The sequence below is a fragment of the Lepisma saccharinum genome, chromosome 20 (assembly GCF_977018435.1).
Source record: "Lepisma saccharinum chromosome 20, izLepSacc3.1, whole genome shotgun sequence".
NCBI classification, from domain to species: Eukaryota; Metazoa; Arthropoda; class Insecta; order Zygentoma; family Lepismatidae; genus Lepisma; species Lepisma saccharinum.
This window is the reverse complement of record NC_139248.1, coordinates 13,207,940-13,228,624: the sequence shown is the minus strand read 5'-3', so window position 1 is coordinate 13,228,624 and position 20,685 is coordinate 13,207,940. Positions and strand designations below refer to the sequence as shown.

The window sequence follows — 20,685 nt, the reverse complement described above, 5'->3', positions numbered from 1 at the left end:
CCACATTCTGAAATACTGGCTTTCCTACAATGCATATTGCATAACCCTACGGCGGTTGGAAAAATCAAAAGGAGATATTCAATGTAAAATTCAGGTATACCCGTATAGTTAGGCAACACACATAACGAACTGCAGAGAAGCTAGTATTTCACGATCTAGGTGCCCATTTTATTGCCGGTGACTGTACAATATTTTCTTTACCATTTTTTCTACAAATTTATTTTGCAGTATACTTCTTCTTGTAATGATAAGAATTGTAGAGTTATTTGCATGAGAAAAAAGGTACTATTAAACAGAATTCAAGGCAGTTTTGCAAATTATATTAAATTTCGAGTGTTATAGATTTGCTTATGGTAATTTCATTAACAACTGTTATATTTTGTTGCAGAATGGTGATTGATTTATACTACACGCCCCCTAGCCCACCCAGTCGTGCAGTCCTTCTAACCATGAAAGCCTTGGATCTGAAGCCAAATTTAATTCTTGTGAATTTTGCCGAGAAGGACCATCTGAGTGCAAATTTCATTGAGGTACGTTAAAATTTAATAATAAAGTAATGATAGCACGGTTTGGCAATGATTACACGAGGCGAGTTAAAAATTAAAAGGGCTGAGCTGTTTAAATAGCGCGCTAATAGGTACACAGCGCACCTAGCGGCAGGTTTTGACAACATGCTGCCGTTTGGCTTGTTGCACTATGAGCATTTGTAGTCGAGTTACATCCGGGGAATTGAGAAGGTGCACCAGCTGTTCTTCCGATTGGCGCGAAAGTTAAAAAGGAAAAACTCGTGTATTAAGTGAAAATTCGTTCAGATATAAACTAATTATGAGAGTACCAACAGTTTATTAATTTTTAAATGAGGGGGCACCGAATCTATGAACAGCCCCCTACTGTTACGAATGCAACCCGCAATCACTTGATCATTAACTCGTACGCGGTCGAGTACTGGAAGAATGATTATATTATTGTTATTATTAATATATTATTATTGATATTACAATGTAAATAATTATAATGTCAATAAACATTAATTTGAGTTGCCACTTAATCTCTTTTCCCGCTTAAAACGTGTAAATAGGTTCCGAGATGGCAGTGGATGTACAGGGTGGGGAATATTGTACCTAGCAGTATCAGTTGGTAACACTATCCGAGCGCAGGCGCGCATGCGCAAGAATCTCTCATGCTTATGCGGCTGCGCGATCACGAAACGTTGGCCCGTTCAGATGCGAGTCACACAAATGGATGCGTTCATCCGAACATGTTTCTTCATCCGGTATACGCAACCCGAGTACATTTTCATTCTTGAAAACATACAGGATGTAACAGAGAAATGACTGAAAATACTGATTGGTAATTTGCCTTACAATATTCGTGTATCTCACTGTATATTCAATTTTAATTTACTTTCTTGTTTCTTCCAGATGAATCCGTCACACAAAGTGCCTACAATAAATGACGATGGGTTTATACTCTGGGAAAGGTAAGAAAGAATTGAGTATTACAGTTCAGAAATTTTAAATGTTATTTAGTGGGGCTTCAAAAAGCACACTGTGGAGTTTATTATGTATAAATTACATATAAAGTATTTTTTTAAAAAAACGCTAATGCCTAAGAGAAAGGATAGTTTGATAAATCTCTCGCATTAGAAATTCATAGTAGAATTCGCAAAAGTCTGTCCAATATACTTTTCAACATTTAATGAACCCCTCACTGATGCTTCTGCGCGAGCATTAGGCAATCAATTAAAAGTAAATAACGTGACGTAATAGCTCTGTAAATTATGTACAAAATATATGGCACCTTAACGAAAAATGCAAAATATTATAGCGTAATATCAAATTAAATAGTTTATAGTCATTTATTACCATGTAAAATTAAAGGTAATTTTCTTTAAATTGTAACAAACGTAATATGTTAAATTGTATTTGTATTTGTAATGTTGTTATTTAGTGTCGCTTTTCTATCACTTTTGGATAATCGAGACGATGAGGATGAGGGATGACATGATGAAACTGTTGAAACGGAAATTACAAGGAACACCCATTCCCACGCTGGAATTCGAAACTATAGAGCTAAGCAAATTCAAAGTAAACAAAATTACTTGACGGAACACATTTAGATATATCGTGTTGCCAAATTTATATCTTCCCCACCTTTACAAATCTTCAATTTAACAAATTAAGCGTCGTAATATAACTGTAAAAGTAACTCCTTGTAGTTACTTCTAATGTAAAAAGTAACTGTTATTGTTACAGCTACATATTCTTAAAAATAGCTAGTCACAGAATCAGTGGCGGCGGTTAGGTCCCAAGGTGCTAAAACTGGAAGGGGGGAAATGCCTGTACATTTCCCTTTGGAGATAAGATTTAGCATAGTGCCGGGCAAAAGTGGCGAAAACTGGGGGGGGGACTGCCCCCCTCGCCCCCTAATCGCCGCCACTGCACAGAATACTTCAAAATGTAACTGTTACTCGCAACTACGTTACTTCGAAACCCTGACAACTATTACTGTTGAAATGTACAGAATCGTTACTGTAAAAGTAACTATTATTTACGTTACTCTTTATCTGAAAAAGTAACTTGGATACAAGTGTAAATGTTACTCGTAACAGCGTTAAAGTAACCCTTTACTTCGCATGACGTCATGACTTTTAAAACAATATTTATCTAAACTTAGTCTTATTGTTGATGTGATCTAATAGTGGACATGTTAACGTGTCTTTTAAGCCGTACGATATGCAGATACCTTGTGGATAAACATGGAAAGAACGACTCGCTATATCCAAAGGACATCCGCAGTCGAGCCGAGGTGGACAGAATTCTTGATTTCGACATTGGAACCCTTTACCCTCGTCTCATGGATATATACGTAAGGCTTTACATAAGAATTCATCATAGTTGTCATAACTATTAGCCTATAGTTTTCAATTTGCATGTGTCTAAAAGTGAATAGCTGATATGTATAAGAATCATTAATTAATATCTCAATTCTTATGTATAACCAGTGATCTGGGGTGTAAGGGGTGACCTTCCACGAAGTACACCCAAATGTCAACCTCACTTCCACGTTAGTACACCCTGGACTGAAGACTAACAAGGCTCTGGCGACTGGCCTCATGGCCAGGATAATTTGGTTTGTATTGTCCTGTTTTTCTGTCCTTATGTGTGCTGAGTGCCCCTTTACAGCCTCAGCTTTTAACAGAAGTCAGAACATTTTAAATTTTTTAGTTATGCAACGTTAGAGTTGTTTTTTGTAATGGTAAGGGGCTGGCCCCCGTATAATGTGACGGGAGCAAAATAGCCTAAGTGCTGACGCTCCCAAAATTTTAAATTCAATTCAATTCAATTCAATAACCAGTGATGTGCGTCTACGGGTAAATAATGGTTGTCCACATTCTACGTGTAGACACTGTAGAGCAGCGGTTCTCAAACTGTGGTACGTGTACCCATAGTGGTACATGAACGACTTGGGGGTACGCGATCAGCTTCATTGTTTCAGACTTCATAGTTTTACCACTCGACAGGAAAATAAGGCTGAATTTTTTCACTGACACTCTTATCTTTGTTGCATATGTTTTAAAATAAAATACTCGTTCGAAATCTCTACCCATTTCATTGTTCAACTCAAAAACCCACAAAAGGTTAAGGGCTAAAAACGTCACGAGTACGACTGGGTATATTGTTGGTGAAGTTTACAAACATGATGCAATAATACAGGTTGTCTTCCACCTACTGATAATACTTATTGGTGCCAAACTTGCATGTGCATTGTTAGATTGAGTGAAGTTAATGTATACGCGAGCAGTTTGAGTGGTTTTGCCAGTAACAGCTTTCAGTTGCCGAAAGAAACGTAGAATTCTTTCGTGCTATCGGGTCAAGAGATGGATAAGTGGCTCATTAAATATCCGGCTGGTAAAAAGGCAAAGACCGGAATTGGAAAGTGAGGCTACCTGTGGTGAAGTATATAAAAAAATGCATTTCTCAAAAATAAAAATGTGAAACATGTATTTTTGTAGCTAATCAAAACGTAAGAACACTTAATAAAATAATAAGCGTAGGATTCTGATGTTTATTTGTTTTAGAACCGCTGCTGTAGAGTATAGACAATGTAGACGCGTAGATATTAATGTTGGCTGTGTAAACAATATGACGACGAACGTGAGCTTAACAGACATAGAAATTAAATAGAACTATTCTATGTCTCAGTTGCTGAAGAAATATGAAAAGTGCCTTGTACTCTTGTTTACAATTACAAACAATATTCTACCAAGTGTCAAACAGAATGTATTAAATTTTCTAGTGATTGAAAAAAATTACTGCTTTTGAGTCAGATTGGTACGTCGTTATTTCACTTTTTACCAATAGATGGTACTTGGAAGAGAATGCTAGAAATTATTGTTTTAAAAAGATTGTTTCTTCTGGATACTAGCCAACACAAACGAAAAACAGCACTTTCTTTCGAAATAGTGTCGTGAATTTTTATGTAGTTTATTTTGTCTAAGCATTGTGTGAACTGTAAATTAATACAAACCACGCGTAGGCAAGACATGTAGACGTAGACTATATAGTCTACTGCATATCACTACATAACCTCATATACTATGACGTACTTATGTGCGAAATAAATCGTTTCAGACAGAAAATATCAGTCTATGCTATATTATATACGCCAAAATTTATTCAAACTTTGATTAAAGGTTTAGTGAAAAAATTTCGAATTCGTTCATAATTGTCACTCATGCTTGGTTTGATTTGCTCTATTTTACTTCGCTTTTTGTGCCACTTTTGGCTAATTTGCGAAGATGGGGATGAGTGATGATATGATGAAATTGATGAATACTGAATAGACAGTCACAAACATCCATGCCCAGGCCAGGATTCTAACCCGGGACCCCTGGCGTTGTAGCGCGATGTGATAACCACTCCGCCACGGGGCCGGCTTGTCACTCATGCTTTTGCAGATGTAAAATAGCAATAGTTTCGGCCATGGAATCTTAGTCACATGTTCTGCAGTGTTGCAACTCTTAATTGTTTTCAAATGTCACGTGACCACCAAGAATATACATTTTTTTTTTCAGTATCCTGTGTTGTTCATGAACCAGGAACTTGACGAATCAAAATTACCGAAACTCCACGACGCACTCCGAGTTCTTGACAAGATCCTAGAAGGCAAGAAGTGGATGGCAGGGGAACAAATGACAATCGCAGATTTTTCAGTTGTTGCAGCCATATCTACCGCAGACGTAAGTATGTCAAGCGCATCTGACATTTTTTTTCGAAAGGCTTCAGCATATTATCAACAGTATGAACTGTATTTGTCACGTGTCATTTGAGGATTTCACCAATCGAATGCATGATTGTGTGCAACTACAGTGCAAAAGGTTGCCGTTGATTGGTTCGTTCACAAGTGACGCGTGTGGCTTGTTGCGACTATGAGAAATTTGAATTAATGAGGATTAGATGAAACTGCCGAAGGAACAAACATAGGATGAAACATTTTGAGTAACCCTGTATATTATTTTATAAACCTTGATTCATTGAATTGGGTTTTACGTCGCTTTTCTGACACTTTTGGTTAATCGCGACGATGGGCATATATGTTGGTAAGATTAAATGAATGCAGGTCCCGATGGCACAGTGGTAATCAAGGGGTCCCGGGTTCGATACCCGATGGAGGCACATAGTGGTTCGGATCTCACTTTAAACTGTAGGTCACAAACCCTACGGAGGATTATGCTGATTGTGATTCTAGAAACCAGAGCCTCGTTAGCCTTCAAAATGCGCCACAGGGTGTCTCATGCAGCATAAATCTATAGAGGATACACAATGTAGAAATCAGATTTATGGATTATCTGGGCATGGACATCCATTAAAAGTCCTCGGGATATCTAGTCCTGGATATCTCTTGGACGTAAAGGTAAAAAAGGTAAAGTGCTCCTCTGTGCTTTGTACCACACCATGAAGGCGTATAGGGGGTGTGGAGTTAGGGCCCCACACTTTCTTGATTGATTGATTGAGTTTGGTCCACTTTATGCACAGGTAGGCTAATCGGGACTGGACTTACAGTTTAAAGTAGAATCCGAACCACTATGTGCCTCCACCGGGTATCGAACCCGGGACCCCTTGTTTACAAGGCGACGACGCTACCACTGCGCCATCGGGGAGGCGCACCCCCACACATTCTTGATCACAGTCGAACGTGGGGGGGTGATGTGATCAGCACCACGCCCCTGACAACCTATGCCCCCACTTTATACGAAGTTGGGTGGGCGCCGGAGTCACTTGAAAATGTGGAAAAAATTCCGGTTCTCCCCCGTCGGGGATCGAACCCGGGTCTCTCGCATGGTAGTCAAACGCCCTAACGACTTTTTTTTTAAAGGAAAGCCTCTAAACGGAAGCTTTTCCCGTCACACTTCATTCATTCATATCATTTTCACTCAAATATCTTGTTCAGGACTTTTAGGACAGACAATCACAAACATCCACGTCCGAGCCGGGATTCGAACCCGGGACCTCTGGCATTACAACGCACTGTGATAACCACACCACCACGGAGGCCGACAACGACTGAGCTAACGCGAACGTCCAAAGTAAAAATTATGGTAGAATTTTAAAACTATTGTAACTCCAGGTCGTAGAGAACTCATTTAGAGCTCATTTCATAGGCCTATTTTTTCAAAATACAGCAATTCGAAACAAAATATAAATAATTTTTAAAATATTGGTTTTTGCAAAGTCTAGAAGAGTCTACTTATTTATCATGAAATATATGATGAGTTGATTTGCAAAAAAAATCATAGAAACATGAAAGCAGTCATATTTTATAAACAGTTTAATATTGAGCTTGTAAGTGAATAAGCCATTTCCTTTTGGCTTACACATTAGGCAAACCATGGTTCACCTATAGCCTCCTGTTATAACAAGATTCTTCTTTCAAATTTTACATATTTCCAGGCACTGGCTTTCGACATCTCACCGTACAAGAACATGCTCGATTGGTACGTGAGGTGTCAAGAGAACATTTCTGGCTACAGCGAACTTATGCACAGCGGATCGAATATTCTTCAGGAAATGTACAATAAGATTGTTCAGCAAGATGACACATCTCCACCTGAATGAAGGTTTTCATGGCTTATATTCGAATTGTACATATTATGCGTCAATTAAAGCAACATGACTTTGCTCAAATGTGATGTCGTTCCTTTGTCATAGTCTATAGTTAAGTCCAGCCATCAGAGCCGGTCCCAGGGAGGGGCAACTGGGGCACTCGCCCGAAGCCACGCGCCAGATAAAAATAATTGTTTGTGTACGGTTTATTACGAGTTTATAGGACGCTGGTGCTTCCAATCAAGTAACTAATCTGGTTTCTATAGACTTCATGATTGTCTTGACATGTACTTAAAAATATCCCAAATTTCTGAAATCATTTTCTAGGCACAGTACTAAGGTAGGTGAGCCAAAGGTGGCCATAGTTTAGCTTCTAGAGCAATTTAAAAATCTCCACTGAGAGATAAATTTATGAAATGACTCTTGTAACTAATTAACAACATGTACCATATAGAAATTTTGAAAAATTGCTTGTAACTTTTTAAAAAATAATAATTACAAAACCGTTACATCTGTTCTCAAGGTGGCCCATGGGTACCATAGGTGGCCCATTGCTTATAGTTTCGTAGAAAATGTTGATTGTGCTCACGAAAACATGTTTATCCATTTTTTTATAATATATTAGAGAAATTGTCAGTCTCAAACATTTGATTGGTGACATGCATTATGTATAGCAACGATGCATAACTGACCTCCGTGATGAAGTGGTTACTTATTGACCGACCCTCGTATGTAGAATGATTTCCCCAACCTTCACTCTCTAGGCATTTTGGATTTCAGTTGGAAGATATTCCTGGAAATAATATTTTCTGTAGTATTTAATTCCAGCTTGGAGCAAAATTTTAGCAATCTCCACCTAACTAATTGTCTTTGAAATAAATCGAAGAAACACTTCCGCCTAAAAAATTAGAACTGAAGGATTTAACATATAAACCGAACATATGAACAGGGCCGGATTAAGACGAAATGGGCCTGGTGCTGCACAATAAACGCAACGACGTTATAGTTACGTCACAGCGTAGAGAATAATAGTAACTGTATAATAAGTAACGCTGTGTCTAGGCGTCCGAAATTAGGACTCCCTAGTTTCATTCCAAGATTTATTTTCAGCAAAAGAAAACTGTTCAGATTTCTGAAAATGCTCGTCTGTTTTCACCTGGGCATATTTCAGGAATGGGTCTAATGCTGCAGCATCAATAGCACCTACCGTAATCCGTCACTGCATATTAATAACATTTAGCGATTCATGAAAGTCTGTGCAAAATTTAATATTATTAGGTAATCTTTATCAATAAAACGTGTTTTAATGTGAAAAAAGTGTAATCTGTTCCGAAGGTGGCCCGCCATGGGACACCTTAGGAACGAGTCTCTGGACTACGTTTATCAACAAAAGTATCATTCCTTTGACACAAAAACCATTTTTACAATGTAACTACATGATCAAAAGGTAATTAATCGAGCTTTCAAAATATGTATAAAATATTAACATTCGTTAATTTCAAGGACGTACACACACTTTTCTTACTTACCTTAAAATAACGACAACCACTAATCTGCTCGATCCCTGACAATAACTTACATAAAATAGCTGCTGGCCGCCCGAGACAGTTCGTCTTCAGCATGTTGCACCACAGGGGGACTGGGTACATTGATATGGTTGCCATTTGTTAACTTTGTTAAATACTAATATGATTTTCGTGAAGTGGAATGACCACCTTTGGCTCTCGCCTACCGTCCATAAAAATCGTGTTCCAATCAGGCCCGTAGCCAGGAATTCTTTGTAGCGGAGGAGGGGGGCGAAGTCAATCCTAGAGGGGGCAAATTCTTAATATATTGTGTCGCATTGGCAGATGTAACCGGGTACACAGAGGCACTGGCCCCCTCCCCCAAAAGAGATAAGTAACAGGAAAGGGATGATATCTTGAAACTGCAGCGACCAAAAAAAACTTTGAGCAACATCAAATAGCAACATTTCGATAATGACCTTTCCAGATTGACAAGGAATATAAAGTTTAACATAAATAGGCTAATAAGGACTGTATCTACTTGATATTTACAGGTTGATAATGTTAATAGACGATTAATGGGCCTCTTTGCAGAACTGATTAAGGGAGCCCTTTATAAATCATGCTTCATAATGATTCCCTCTAGTTTCCAGTGTGCAAGATTTTTCCGCACAAAGGAATCTAACGAGAATCCAACAACACCATTGTGTTGTGTTATGTAAGAAAAATCGAATTAATTAAATAATAATGGTTACATATTATCTACACTTTGATGAATTGTGTAAAAATTTGTAATACATTTTTTTGTACTTGCTAAAACATTAAAACATGGGTCCCTTAGTCCACCACGGACTCTATTTCCTTCAAAGGGGAGACTCTTGTATCACTACACACAATGTTTGCCTACTGGTTACGTTAACCATTTTGCAAAATATTGTGTGAATTGTATTATACTATAGTTGAAATACATGTTTTGACACCTCACAAACAAATAGGAATCCTTTGATTGATCAATGGCTTCTTGGATTACAGTGTCATCATTAATATTTCATATTAAATTTCATAGAAATAAATTGTTTTAATAGGCCGCAAATAATCTTACGGGGCGCCATGGCATTCTCTTTAACATTTCTTGACATATAGATTGCTTGGCTCCAGAAAATTTTACGAAATGTATTTTTATTTGTATAAAATTTGAAATCGAGGGGGGGGGGCAATTGCCCATCTGTGTCCCTTGCAAGTTCCCTTGGCCGTCTGGAAGAAAAATGCAAGAAACACGTAAAAACTAATTCCATCATGAGTATCCAATTGTCCTGCTATTCTTAGATTCTCCTAGTGTTGTTTTTTTACTACAATGTCTGCTTCCCCTAGAATGAACTTTCGTCCAAGGTCTGGGGGACAATACCCCGTACCCCCCTGTGTTTGCTGTACTGTTTCTGAGTGTCTCTTCATCAATTCTGCGTCATTACTCATTGTTGCGATTAGCAGAAGTGGCAGAAAAGCAACGCTAAGTAACAAAAATCAAATATCCACTCCCTCCCTCTACCACATGAATCACTATTACGAAAAGGTAGACTTGGGAAACAAAAATTTAAGCAGTTCCAAGTTCATAGCAACACATCCAAGAAAAACATCTAAATACATTAGGCACCTTTAATGCAAGACTACTCAAAATGTCACAACTGTTCTAGATACTGGAAATTGCGAATCATTTCCCTAAGTCTGAATCTGGAAGGGAATTCCCCCTCCCCCTAATCCTGATACGACATTATACGGAATCCCATACACCATAATAAATCACAAAATAAATATGGGTTTCTGTTATGTTGCTACAGTAACAATTCTAAAGATTAGTGAGAATTCGAAGTAGGAATGTGTTCTGTAGTTTTCACAGGGGGGCAAAGCAGGCTCTACGGGGGGCAGTTGCTCCCTGCCCCATCTAGCTACGGGCCTGGTTCTAATATTTCAATCAAAACTAGTTAATATAAACTATTCGTTTAATTATAGAATGATATCATGAAGTGAATGTATTATTTTGTAATGAAACCATGTAAATTCACTACAGCGTCAAAATTCAATGAAAATGACAGACAATGTAATTGTTGGATATGATTTGAAATTTCCACTTTCATACTAACTAACTCTATAGCCTTCTAAAACCCGAAGGTTTTGGCCTGCAGGAACATAAGCCTTCCATCTGTCCCTATCCTGGGCAAGATCAATCCAATCTTTTCCATCCTTAACGATTTCCTTTAGGTCTATCTAAACGTTATCCCTCCATCTGCGTCTTGACCTTCCCACTGGTCTCTTACCATCAGGATTGGTAAGTTGATTAATAGTTTGATATTGAACGCACCCAGTTTTGTAATTAAATATAAGGAACGTCGCACCAATGGAAACAATGGAAAGAATCACGAATTTAGAAACTTTTATAAGCCTCCTATAATTCCTACTTTTAACCTTCAATATGTTCTTGTCAGTGACGGCGATTATGGAGGGCGAGGGGGGGGCAGTGGCCTCCCACTTTTGCCCCCGCACTATGCTAAACCCTGTCTACAAAGGGAAATATACTGTCTTTGAACCCCGCCCCAGTTTTTGCTCTTTTGCACCCCCGCCCCCGGTTTCAAATCCCGAGCGCCGCCACTGGCTCTTGTTAGTCCTTTTAGGTAATAATGTGTCTACAAATTAATTGTTTATTTGTTGTAACAATCTTTATATTGTGAGGATGTAGGACATCTGACAATGGAACAAAAATCTCTTATTTTTACAATCGCTGAAAATTTTTTATTGATTTGCTTTATTTAACTTTGCTTTTTGTGCCACTTTGGGCTAATTTGCGATGTTGGGGATGAGTGATGATAGGATGAAATTGATGAATAGACACACACAAACATCCATGCCCAGGCCGGGATTCGAATCCGGAACCCCTGTATATTGTGCCCCACGCTCACCTAGGACCTCGCCCCGCCAGCCATGTTGGCGTGTAGCTTTTCTATAGATATCATTTCCGACTATAATGAATACTACGATACAAGTAGGTACCGAGGACAGGGGAAGGTTGGGGCAATGGATCAGAGCCCTTGGGAAATAATAATAGTGAAAGTAAACTATGTACAATTAACGCTCGACATTTTTGCCAAAGAAATACAAGATGAAGGAGGGATATTATTGGAACTTGAAATAGAAGAAGAAGGCAAGTTAAGCTACCTTGATATATTGATGAAAAGGAAGAGAGGAGAAGAAATTGAAACCACTTGGCATCAGAAGAAGTGTGCAGCAGGGGTATTCTGCCACAAAAGAAGTGATGTGAGGTGACAAAAATAAATTTCATAAAGAATATGGAGGACAGAATAAGAAAATATGCATGAAAGAATGTGAAAAAGAAGGCAAAATAAATAGCCTATGGAAACAGCTGGAAAAGAATGGCTATGAGAAGCTGGATAGACTGGACATAAACAGAAGAAGTAAGAAAAGTGGCAGGGGGGAATTGGAAGAGAAAGAAAAAGAGGAAGAGATAGAAAAAGAGGAAGAGAAAGAAAAAGAGAGAAGGTTTGGAATAAGGAGTATGGGGAAGACCACAGAAAAGATATGCAAAGTGCTTAGGAAAGCGGGCATTAAAACTCACAGGAAGGGAGGGAGGAGCATCTTAGGAATAGCGAAGAATGCAAACAAGAAAAAGGAGAACAGAGAAGAGGAAGAGGAAGGGATTATCTACGAAGTAAAATGTAAAGAATGTCAGAGTGTGTACATAGGAGAAACGAAAAAGAGACTGAAAGATAGGTTGAAACAACATAAGGATGATGTACGACTTGAGAGAGAGAGAGAGAGAGAGAGAGAAATGCGATATTTAAACACACGAGAGAAACAGGACATGACAGAGTGGGATGAGGCTAAGCAGATAGGAAGGGAGAAGAGAATGCTAGTGAGAAAATGGAAGGAAGCCAAGGAAATAGAGAAGAAATGTGAAGAAGACACAATGAACTGGAATGGGGGACTGAAGTTAAACAAAGAATGGAAGAAGGTGTTAGAAAGAGAGGAAAGGACAAGAGAGAAAGAGGAGAGGAGAAGGAAGAAAATGAAGGAAAAATAGCGTGAGATATAAAGCCCAACCACATTCTATATGGAAGTAAATATGTTTAGCCTTTTAGGTGAAAGTACAGTTGACAAGTGGAAGCCACCTGCTAGAAAGTTCCAGAACAACTTTCTAATAGTCTGGAGGGAGTAATGTTTTGTGTATATATAATGCCCTGTTTTTGTATCTTGTTATTTTTGTACTTGATACAGAGTCTGAAGAAGACCTTGCTAGAAGGTTGAAACGTTACGTTTAGTTTATGTTTTTAATAAAATAAATTACTGCCTTGGTCAGCATATTTAGTTTCTCATTGCATTGACCACAGATGGCGCTGATTTGTTACTTAATATCTAACAGCATAGGCGTAGCTACGGAGTGTGCCGGGTGTGCCTAGGCACACCCTAATGGGCTGCTTTATCAAAGAGAATTAAAGACAGATATTTCAATAAGAGAGAATATAAGCGGCAGTTTGTAAGAAGTTGAAAATGTCATTACTTGGTACGTACAAACGTGTGCATTATCGCTGATGAAACGGGTGTCTATAGATTTTCGATTTTTTTATGTCATTGGAGAAAGAAGATATTTTCTGCATTCTACTCTGTACTGCAGCGCTTTACTTCTATACCTGTCACAAGCTGCACGTGTGAGAGAGCTTTCTCCAAGGTTACCCAAGTTAAAACTAAATTAAGAGTAACTCAGAAGCAGGGTAGATGGAAGCCCTGCTCTTGCTGTTTGTGGAACAGGAAAAAGCTTCGTCTATTGATATAAATGAAGTTATTGATGAGTTTAAGAATATTGTACCTTTTGACAGACGTCTCTTGTTATAGATGACGTGTATTTTGATGTATTTGTTTGTAACATTTATAAACATTTTGTTTGTGTGTAATTTCTATGCAATTTGATTTTTTTCTACTACATATATTCAGAAATTTTCATTTAGTGAATTTATATTCCTTTACAAACATCAGAGCAGTTAAAGAGCCAAGTGATTGTGTTGCAAAATATGCTATTAAAAAAGGTACAAGACCTCATTTTTTCTTTGTGCACACCCAAATATAAAGTTCTAGCTACGCCTATGTCTAACAGCACTGTGTTGTAACAAAGAAAGGAGTTCCTAACCTTTAAACCCACTAACATAATTAGACTATCACTCAACATGTACACCACCTCACAGGTAAAGTAAGTGAAAGCTTATTTTGTTCTGCACTGCAACTGACAGGAAAAATATCATCACACGTTTCACGTTTTTGCAAATAAATAGGATCATGTGCAATCCACAAAATCGTGGCACTTGAATTTGAACGGTACATGACCGTTGCGATTGCAATTTTGGAAAAAATTTAAAAAATCGTATTCTCGGGAACCTGAATGGTCAGGAAATGTCGAAAGGTTCTGTATTAAAAGTGCTTAAGTGTCACAAATTGCTTGAAAATAACTATTATTTTTAGAAAATGTGGAAAGAATTACTTTAGGGATAAATAACGTGTAAAATTTGGTATAGGTGCGAAAAAAATGTATACACATTTAACAGCTGATAACTCACATTAACTTTCTGACCTTTTCTCACGTTTAATCAATTTGAAATAATGGGTGAAGCCAGACTAAGCTTTGAACATTGGAAATTTATTCTAAAGTGCCGCTGGTAGTTTGAAAATACAGTTGAAGTGCAATGGCAGTTTAGGAGAGAATTTCAAGCAGATCCACCTATGCGCAACTTACCATCGGTTGAATTGAATCAGATGGAACTGTTCAGAATATCAACAAGAAACGTTCTGGAAGGCTGCAACATTGACGAGTCCAAGAAAGGAAGAAAGTTTGATGGAAACGCATAGTCAGAGTCCAAGCAAATCTGTGAGGAGGGTCGTGAGATAGAAAATTCAAAATCAAGAGTGCATTGAATTGTGAAACTACTGGCATTGGAAGAGGTGCAATCCAAGAAGAGTCCATGTCCTCAGCGCAGTTGATCCGGATCGGAGAGAGCACTTTTGTGAGTTGTACTTGGCAAGATGTGCCAAACTGATGGATTGGACGAATAGGTTCAGACGAATAGCCTCCGCGTTCACCAGACCTCACGCCACTAGACTTTTTTGCATATGGATGCATAAAAGATAACGTTTACGGTACAAAACCGGCAAGAATCGACGAATTGAACGCAGCGATTGAACGAGAACACGTAAAAATTCAGAACGAAATGTTTCCTGATGTGTGCCATTCCATTTCTTCGCGTTTCCAGCGGTGCTTGAACCAGAACAGACGCTGCCAAGGAAAAATTAATCATGTCCGTAGATTATTTTAGATTTGGAAAATGAACTATGTCTTTATAAGCACTGACGTTATAATCATTCAAACTGTGTATAATTTTTTTTCGGCACCCTCTATATATACCGGGTTAGCACAAAGCTTTCATTGGATTAAGAAAAATCGTATCTTAAAAAAATGTAAGAGATAGAAAGACGAATGTTGTGGCGTTACATGACCCAACTCATCGCCGGTGTCAATGCAAAGACAGTTCAGAATAGAGTATGGGCGAAACCCTCCTGATGTTAAATGGTATGCAAAGTTTAATGAGACTGGCAGTGTTTGTGGTATGACGGTTTTCAAGCACTCTAGGCGTAATACACAAATATTACACGTCGCACTGCTTCGGTAAAACACAAACGCAACCTGGGATAAAGAAATAAGAAACTACTTACAAATTTTCGATTTCAGGCTTCAGCCATCTTATTTTAGTAGTCATCTTAATTTTTCACCTCATTCTTTAGTGATATTTTTTCTTTCCAGAATCGAATACAAGTTGACATAATTACTACAAAGTTTTATATTAAGCAATTTGTATAGTTTTTACAATATTGTCTGATTTTAACATATTATTGAATAATTTGAAATAAAATAGGTTTAAAAAAATTCGCTATGTTGGGATATGGTTTGCTATGGTGAACAATAGATGGCTCTGAGCTTATGAGTATTTTTCTAACATTTTTGTTTATTGTTTCTGAATGTTTTACTGTGGTAGAAATGAGTTAATATCTTGATCTTTTTTACAGAATTTAGAATTTTATTTGAAATTGAGAAGATAAACCACATGTAGGAAGATAACAAAGTTTAATTTCTAATTGCCATAAAGAAAAATGTATGTAATTTTCTTTTATAGAAGTAATGAGAAAGCTAAATCCGTCTTTCAACGTAGTAATCCTCAGAAATCAACTCGTGCCTTGAGAGAACTTGAAATCCGTCAGAGGTCAGTGGTTAAAATTTTAAACAAACAGCTTCATGCTAAGGACGATGATTGAAGAGATGTTCTCTAATACATCGAGAGAAATTGAGTATAATTGATACATTCTCCGTGCAACAAATGACGTACATGTTGAACTTTTTTTAATAAATCATCAAACTTGTGATTTTGGGAAACATTTCGAAAACACCTGTCTGTGCCCAACGTACCAAATGGTTTTCAGTTTTGGTGACAGTTCCAAAAAAAACACATCGTCCTTTCTGTTTTGTTTTTTTTTGTTTTGTTTTTTTTCCTAATGAATGTCTACAAAAATTTGAAACTAGAAAAATACTTTGTGCTCACCCTGTATATACATATATACGTGTATGGACATTATAAACCTGCGAATTTTTTTAAGCATCCCTGCCACAGTAGCATTTTCAATCATAGAGAGGCATAAATTACAACAGAACCTAATAGATGGGGAGCCTATAATTTGCATGTGACCGTAAGGTTATGACTATTACTTTAAGGGTATTTATATATGTCATAAATAACATTTTTTTTTTACTCTTTTTGGGCCAATAGAGTATAAAGGGCCGCTGTTTGCTTCCTTCCTCTGAGCACCCCAATGATGCCAACTTTTGCATTAATTTAAAACTAAAATCTATGTAGTGTACGTAGTTAACTAATACCGTATATTTACTACCCCTTTTTCCAGATCGAATGCATTCTTCTGCTAATTGTAATGGTATCGAAATGAAATTTTATATAAGAAATCTGAACACTAATAAGAAAAGTATTTCGACTTCTCTATTCTGTTCAATCTGAGGCATCTATAGGTCACATGGTTCTCATTGTTATTGCAAGGAAAGGTCTTTCCTGGAAGGCAATATGCCTGAAATTAAAGAAATTATCAGACGCCATTTAGCGCTGTCTTCCAATTATTCTCGGTTTATGAGTGTTTTATCTCTCCTAATCAATCGGCATTAATTGATAGCGTTTGCCCCTTTCGTGACACAGCAATTATGAAACAGTTTGCATGCAAGGTCCTTTACAGCCTGCCATTCATAATTGTTATCAGTTTTCGCAACACGCTATTGAGAAGCATTTAGTTCACAGTTATGCCAATAGATGGGGCGCGGAAATCAATGTAGGTCTTTTTCGAGCTTGAGCTGTTATGAGGCTGAATAATTTTTAAAGTGTTATTAGTTTAACTAAGTACGTTAAGTTCAAGATTTACAAATAGATGAAAGTAGCAAAATGAGGCTAGTTGCTAATACTAGTGGCTTATATTTCAGTCTCTTGAAGTGATATTAAGGTATAAATTCTACTTTAAAGTGACGAAATTTACAGTATGATGTATATTCTTCACTGTATTCTTGTAGGATCTATGCTGTTTTTACGAGATCAAATGAATCACGAACAAGTTTAATTGAACGCTAAAATCGACGATTGGAAGTCATTGAACAACGTTCCTATTTGAAATCTTCAATGGTCTGTAATCGCACACGTGCACGATCCAAGAAATATTGAACAAGTTCACAGTTTACCAAAACGTGGCAGTGTGTACGGCACGGAAAGAAATAAATCGACTACCGATTAATCGTAACAAACATAATAGTTTTATTTCCAAAGGAGGATGTAGGGCATATTAGAAACTCGAAAGATGTGCGATATCCATGTATTTTCATGGTATTAATAGACTAAATATAATTGGAGACACAAAAAAAAAACGATGTGAACACAACAAAATAACTTTCATTCCCGCAGATAGTTGTCTCTCATTGTGTGTTTATTAAATCTCAATTTAAGATCAACTAAAAATATGTTTTACGGTTGGTTGTCGAATATATTTTATTGCCACCCTACATCATTCTTTGTTGTGTAATTGCGATTAAATAAATACCCCTCCGCCTTTACTTTCGCGCAAGTGACGAACACGTATTTACACTTTCCGCGTTGCATTCTTTTCATTTTCACCACAGAACAGAAATAAATAGCATTCTGTACCTCGATGCTTCTTTTTGATAATCGATTTCAATAGGATGTGCTATGATTGATCGACAGTCGGTCACGAAAGGCTTTCATTAGAACAGTTTCTATCTTGGACGATAACCGCGAATGCGAGAATCAGCATGACGTGCACTCTGGCGTCACTTCGTTTAAACGTGGCATTCGACGACTTGTTCGTGGTTAATTTGATCGTCTACAAACAGCTTCAGCAGCGTACTGTAAATTTTAAGTTGAAGAAAGGACTCTCAAACTCTGACTTGAACCCAATTTACAATTACTCAATTCTGGAGCAACACACCCCCTGTAGTGGACTCACAAGCACGTTCAATGCCTTTTGGTGAATTGACGTTGAAATGTTGTGCAACTTATTATTATGGGCGTCGCCAGACATTTGTGCAGGGGGCGGGGGGTCATGCTAATGATAAAAATTAAATAATAGAATTAATAATAATCATCATTATTATTCAATAATAATTATTATTATAATCAAACAAAAGCCAACCATATTCCAAATTATTATTATTTGAGAGACTTTTCGACCCACCATGTGAGTGAACATACAGCACAGCCGTTTTTTATTGTCTTTTTAGATTTCATACAATAAGTGTACTGAAATTCATAGTTATTCTATTTTCTTATTAAAATTTACATAACTATTTCAAGAAAACCTGTAAACTTTAAGGAAGAATTATAGTTCATGTCGCTTGACATATCACATTGCACTATTTTTGGAAATTTGAAACATGAGGAACCATTTATTCTCTGAATCAAATCGAAGAATGTGATAAAAACGTGTATCCTGTATATTACACTCAATGTTTACAATCTAATGTACAGTAGCCTTTACATTGACTATTCTGTTATATTACTAAATTAATATTATTTCTCTTATTAACAACAAAGATAAAAATAACAAGTTTTCTGCTATTTCTTTTTTGTAACTTGCCAGAGGATGTCGACGGATCGGTTCGACCTCCCCCCACCCTACTGGCGTTAATTATGCCGGACCGCGAAGTATGCAAGTAGTATTGGAATGCGCTAGTGGATGTTGCTATTTAATATTCACAATTAATTTGCACGTACTTATAAGTAATTTGCACGGGTTTTAATTAATTCGCACGTACTTAGAACTAATTAGCATGTACTTAGAATACTTTACATTTATGTATTTGCATGTTTATAACTTTTTATGAATATATAATTATTTATTTTATGAAAAATATGTATATAGAAGGTAATTAGAGGTACTAAACGCTATGCATATGGTTTTATATTCATTACTGCAAAGTATGTAATGTATGAAACTATAATAATTAATGTTTATAATATTGAAAATAAGAGTTTATGGTTTATGAACCGCTATGAAGGGTGTTAATGGTACGAAAGAAGACGGTCCCGGTACTCGAACCCGTGATATGTAATATTATTAATTAGTACTATGTAATAATGTATGTTATTATGTTATGAAAGACGATGGTACGAGATGCCAGACAGGAGACTGTGAACTCCGCGCAGGTAGAGGAGAAAGGAATTTGGGGAGTGTGCGTTCAAGGTCAAATGACGTCAGAACGTCAGAACAAAGAAGGAACCTGATTCACCAATCAGAGAACGCGTCGGTAGATTTTCAGAACCGGTTTTTTCAAGGTTAACCAGTACGCAATAACAGGGGAAAGCTATGCAATACTGTAGGGTAGGGGAGGGATTCAACCAGACAACAAAGGATGTCTGGAATGCGCAGCAAGGGTCAAATCTCTGAAGCTATGCGTCGCTTGTAGAACTGGTTTCCGCCGCCAATTAATATTCCGCTCAGGGTTGCCCCAAGGCACAGGCCGCTTTAGCGCAGGTTTTTTTTATCTGTACTATGAAGAAGGGAGAGCTATCAGGGACGGGGCCTACAGTTTTCACCATTTGCTTTTATCACGGGGTAACGAACCAAGGACCCTTTGATTATTGATTTAGGTAGTAAATGTATGTTACTGTGTGCTATTTAACTTAATTTTGAGTTTATTTTTTACCAAACTTTGACTTTATGTCAAACATTTTCACAGCTTATTTTTATTTTTACAAAATAACACTATTTATACTATTCAGGCAACATTTTTTATTAAATCTTGGACTCACAAAGACAATTTTTCAACTTTTAACTTATTATTTTACAACTTAATATTAATTTTTTACAAAAATAACACTATTTGTACTATTCAGGAAAGACTTTTAGTTACATTTTCGACACACTAAGTGTGTGTTCTCAACTTCTATCTGTTTATTAGGCTTATTATTACTCAAATAACACAATTTCAGCTGTTCAGGCAACATTTTTTATTAAATTTTGGACTCACAAAAATACATTTTCTAAACTTTTAACTTATTATTTTACAACTTTATGTTAATTTTTACCAAAATAACACTATTTATACTATTCAGGCAACATTTTTTATTAAATTTTGGACTCACAAAGAAATTTTTAAAACTTTTTAACTTATTATTTTACAATTTTATACCTATTTTTAACCTAAATAACACTATTTATACTATTCAGGAAATATTTTTAGTTATATTTTCGACACACAAAGTGTGTGTTCTAAACTTTTATCTGTTTATTTCACAAGTTTAGGCTTATTTTTACCAAAATAACACAATTCAATCTGTTCAGGAAAGACTTTTAGTTACATTTTCGACACACTAAGTGTGTGTTCTCAACTTCTATCTGTTTATTAGGCTTATTATTACTCAAATAACACAATTTCAGCTGTTCAGGCAAAAAATTTTATTAAA

At 36.8% G+C, this 20,685-nt stretch overlaps 1 protein-coding gene across 1 annotated transcript in view; it reads left to right on the top strand.

Annotated features, from left to right (window-relative positions):
• The window catches only part of GstD11 (Glutathione S transferase D11), a 35,972-nt gene extending 28,829 nt beyond the window's left edge, over positions 1–7,143 (top strand). Inside the window, exons 2-6 of the mRNA XM_083142130.1 lie at positions 389–530; positions 1,422–1,480; positions 2,727–2,868; positions 5,078–5,242; positions 6,954–7,143. Coding sequence (XP_082998256.1) covers positions 390–530; positions 1,422–1,480; positions 2,727–2,868; positions 5,078–5,242; positions 6,954–7,118 — 672 coding nt within the window. The 5' untranslated portion in view covers position 389 and the 3' untranslated portion in view covers positions 7,119–7,143. The remainder of the gene's footprint in view (positions 1–388; positions 531–1,421; positions 1,481–2,726; positions 2,869–5,077; positions 5,243–6,953) is intronic.
• The last annotated feature ends 13,542 nt before the right edge of the window (positions 7,144–20,685 follow it).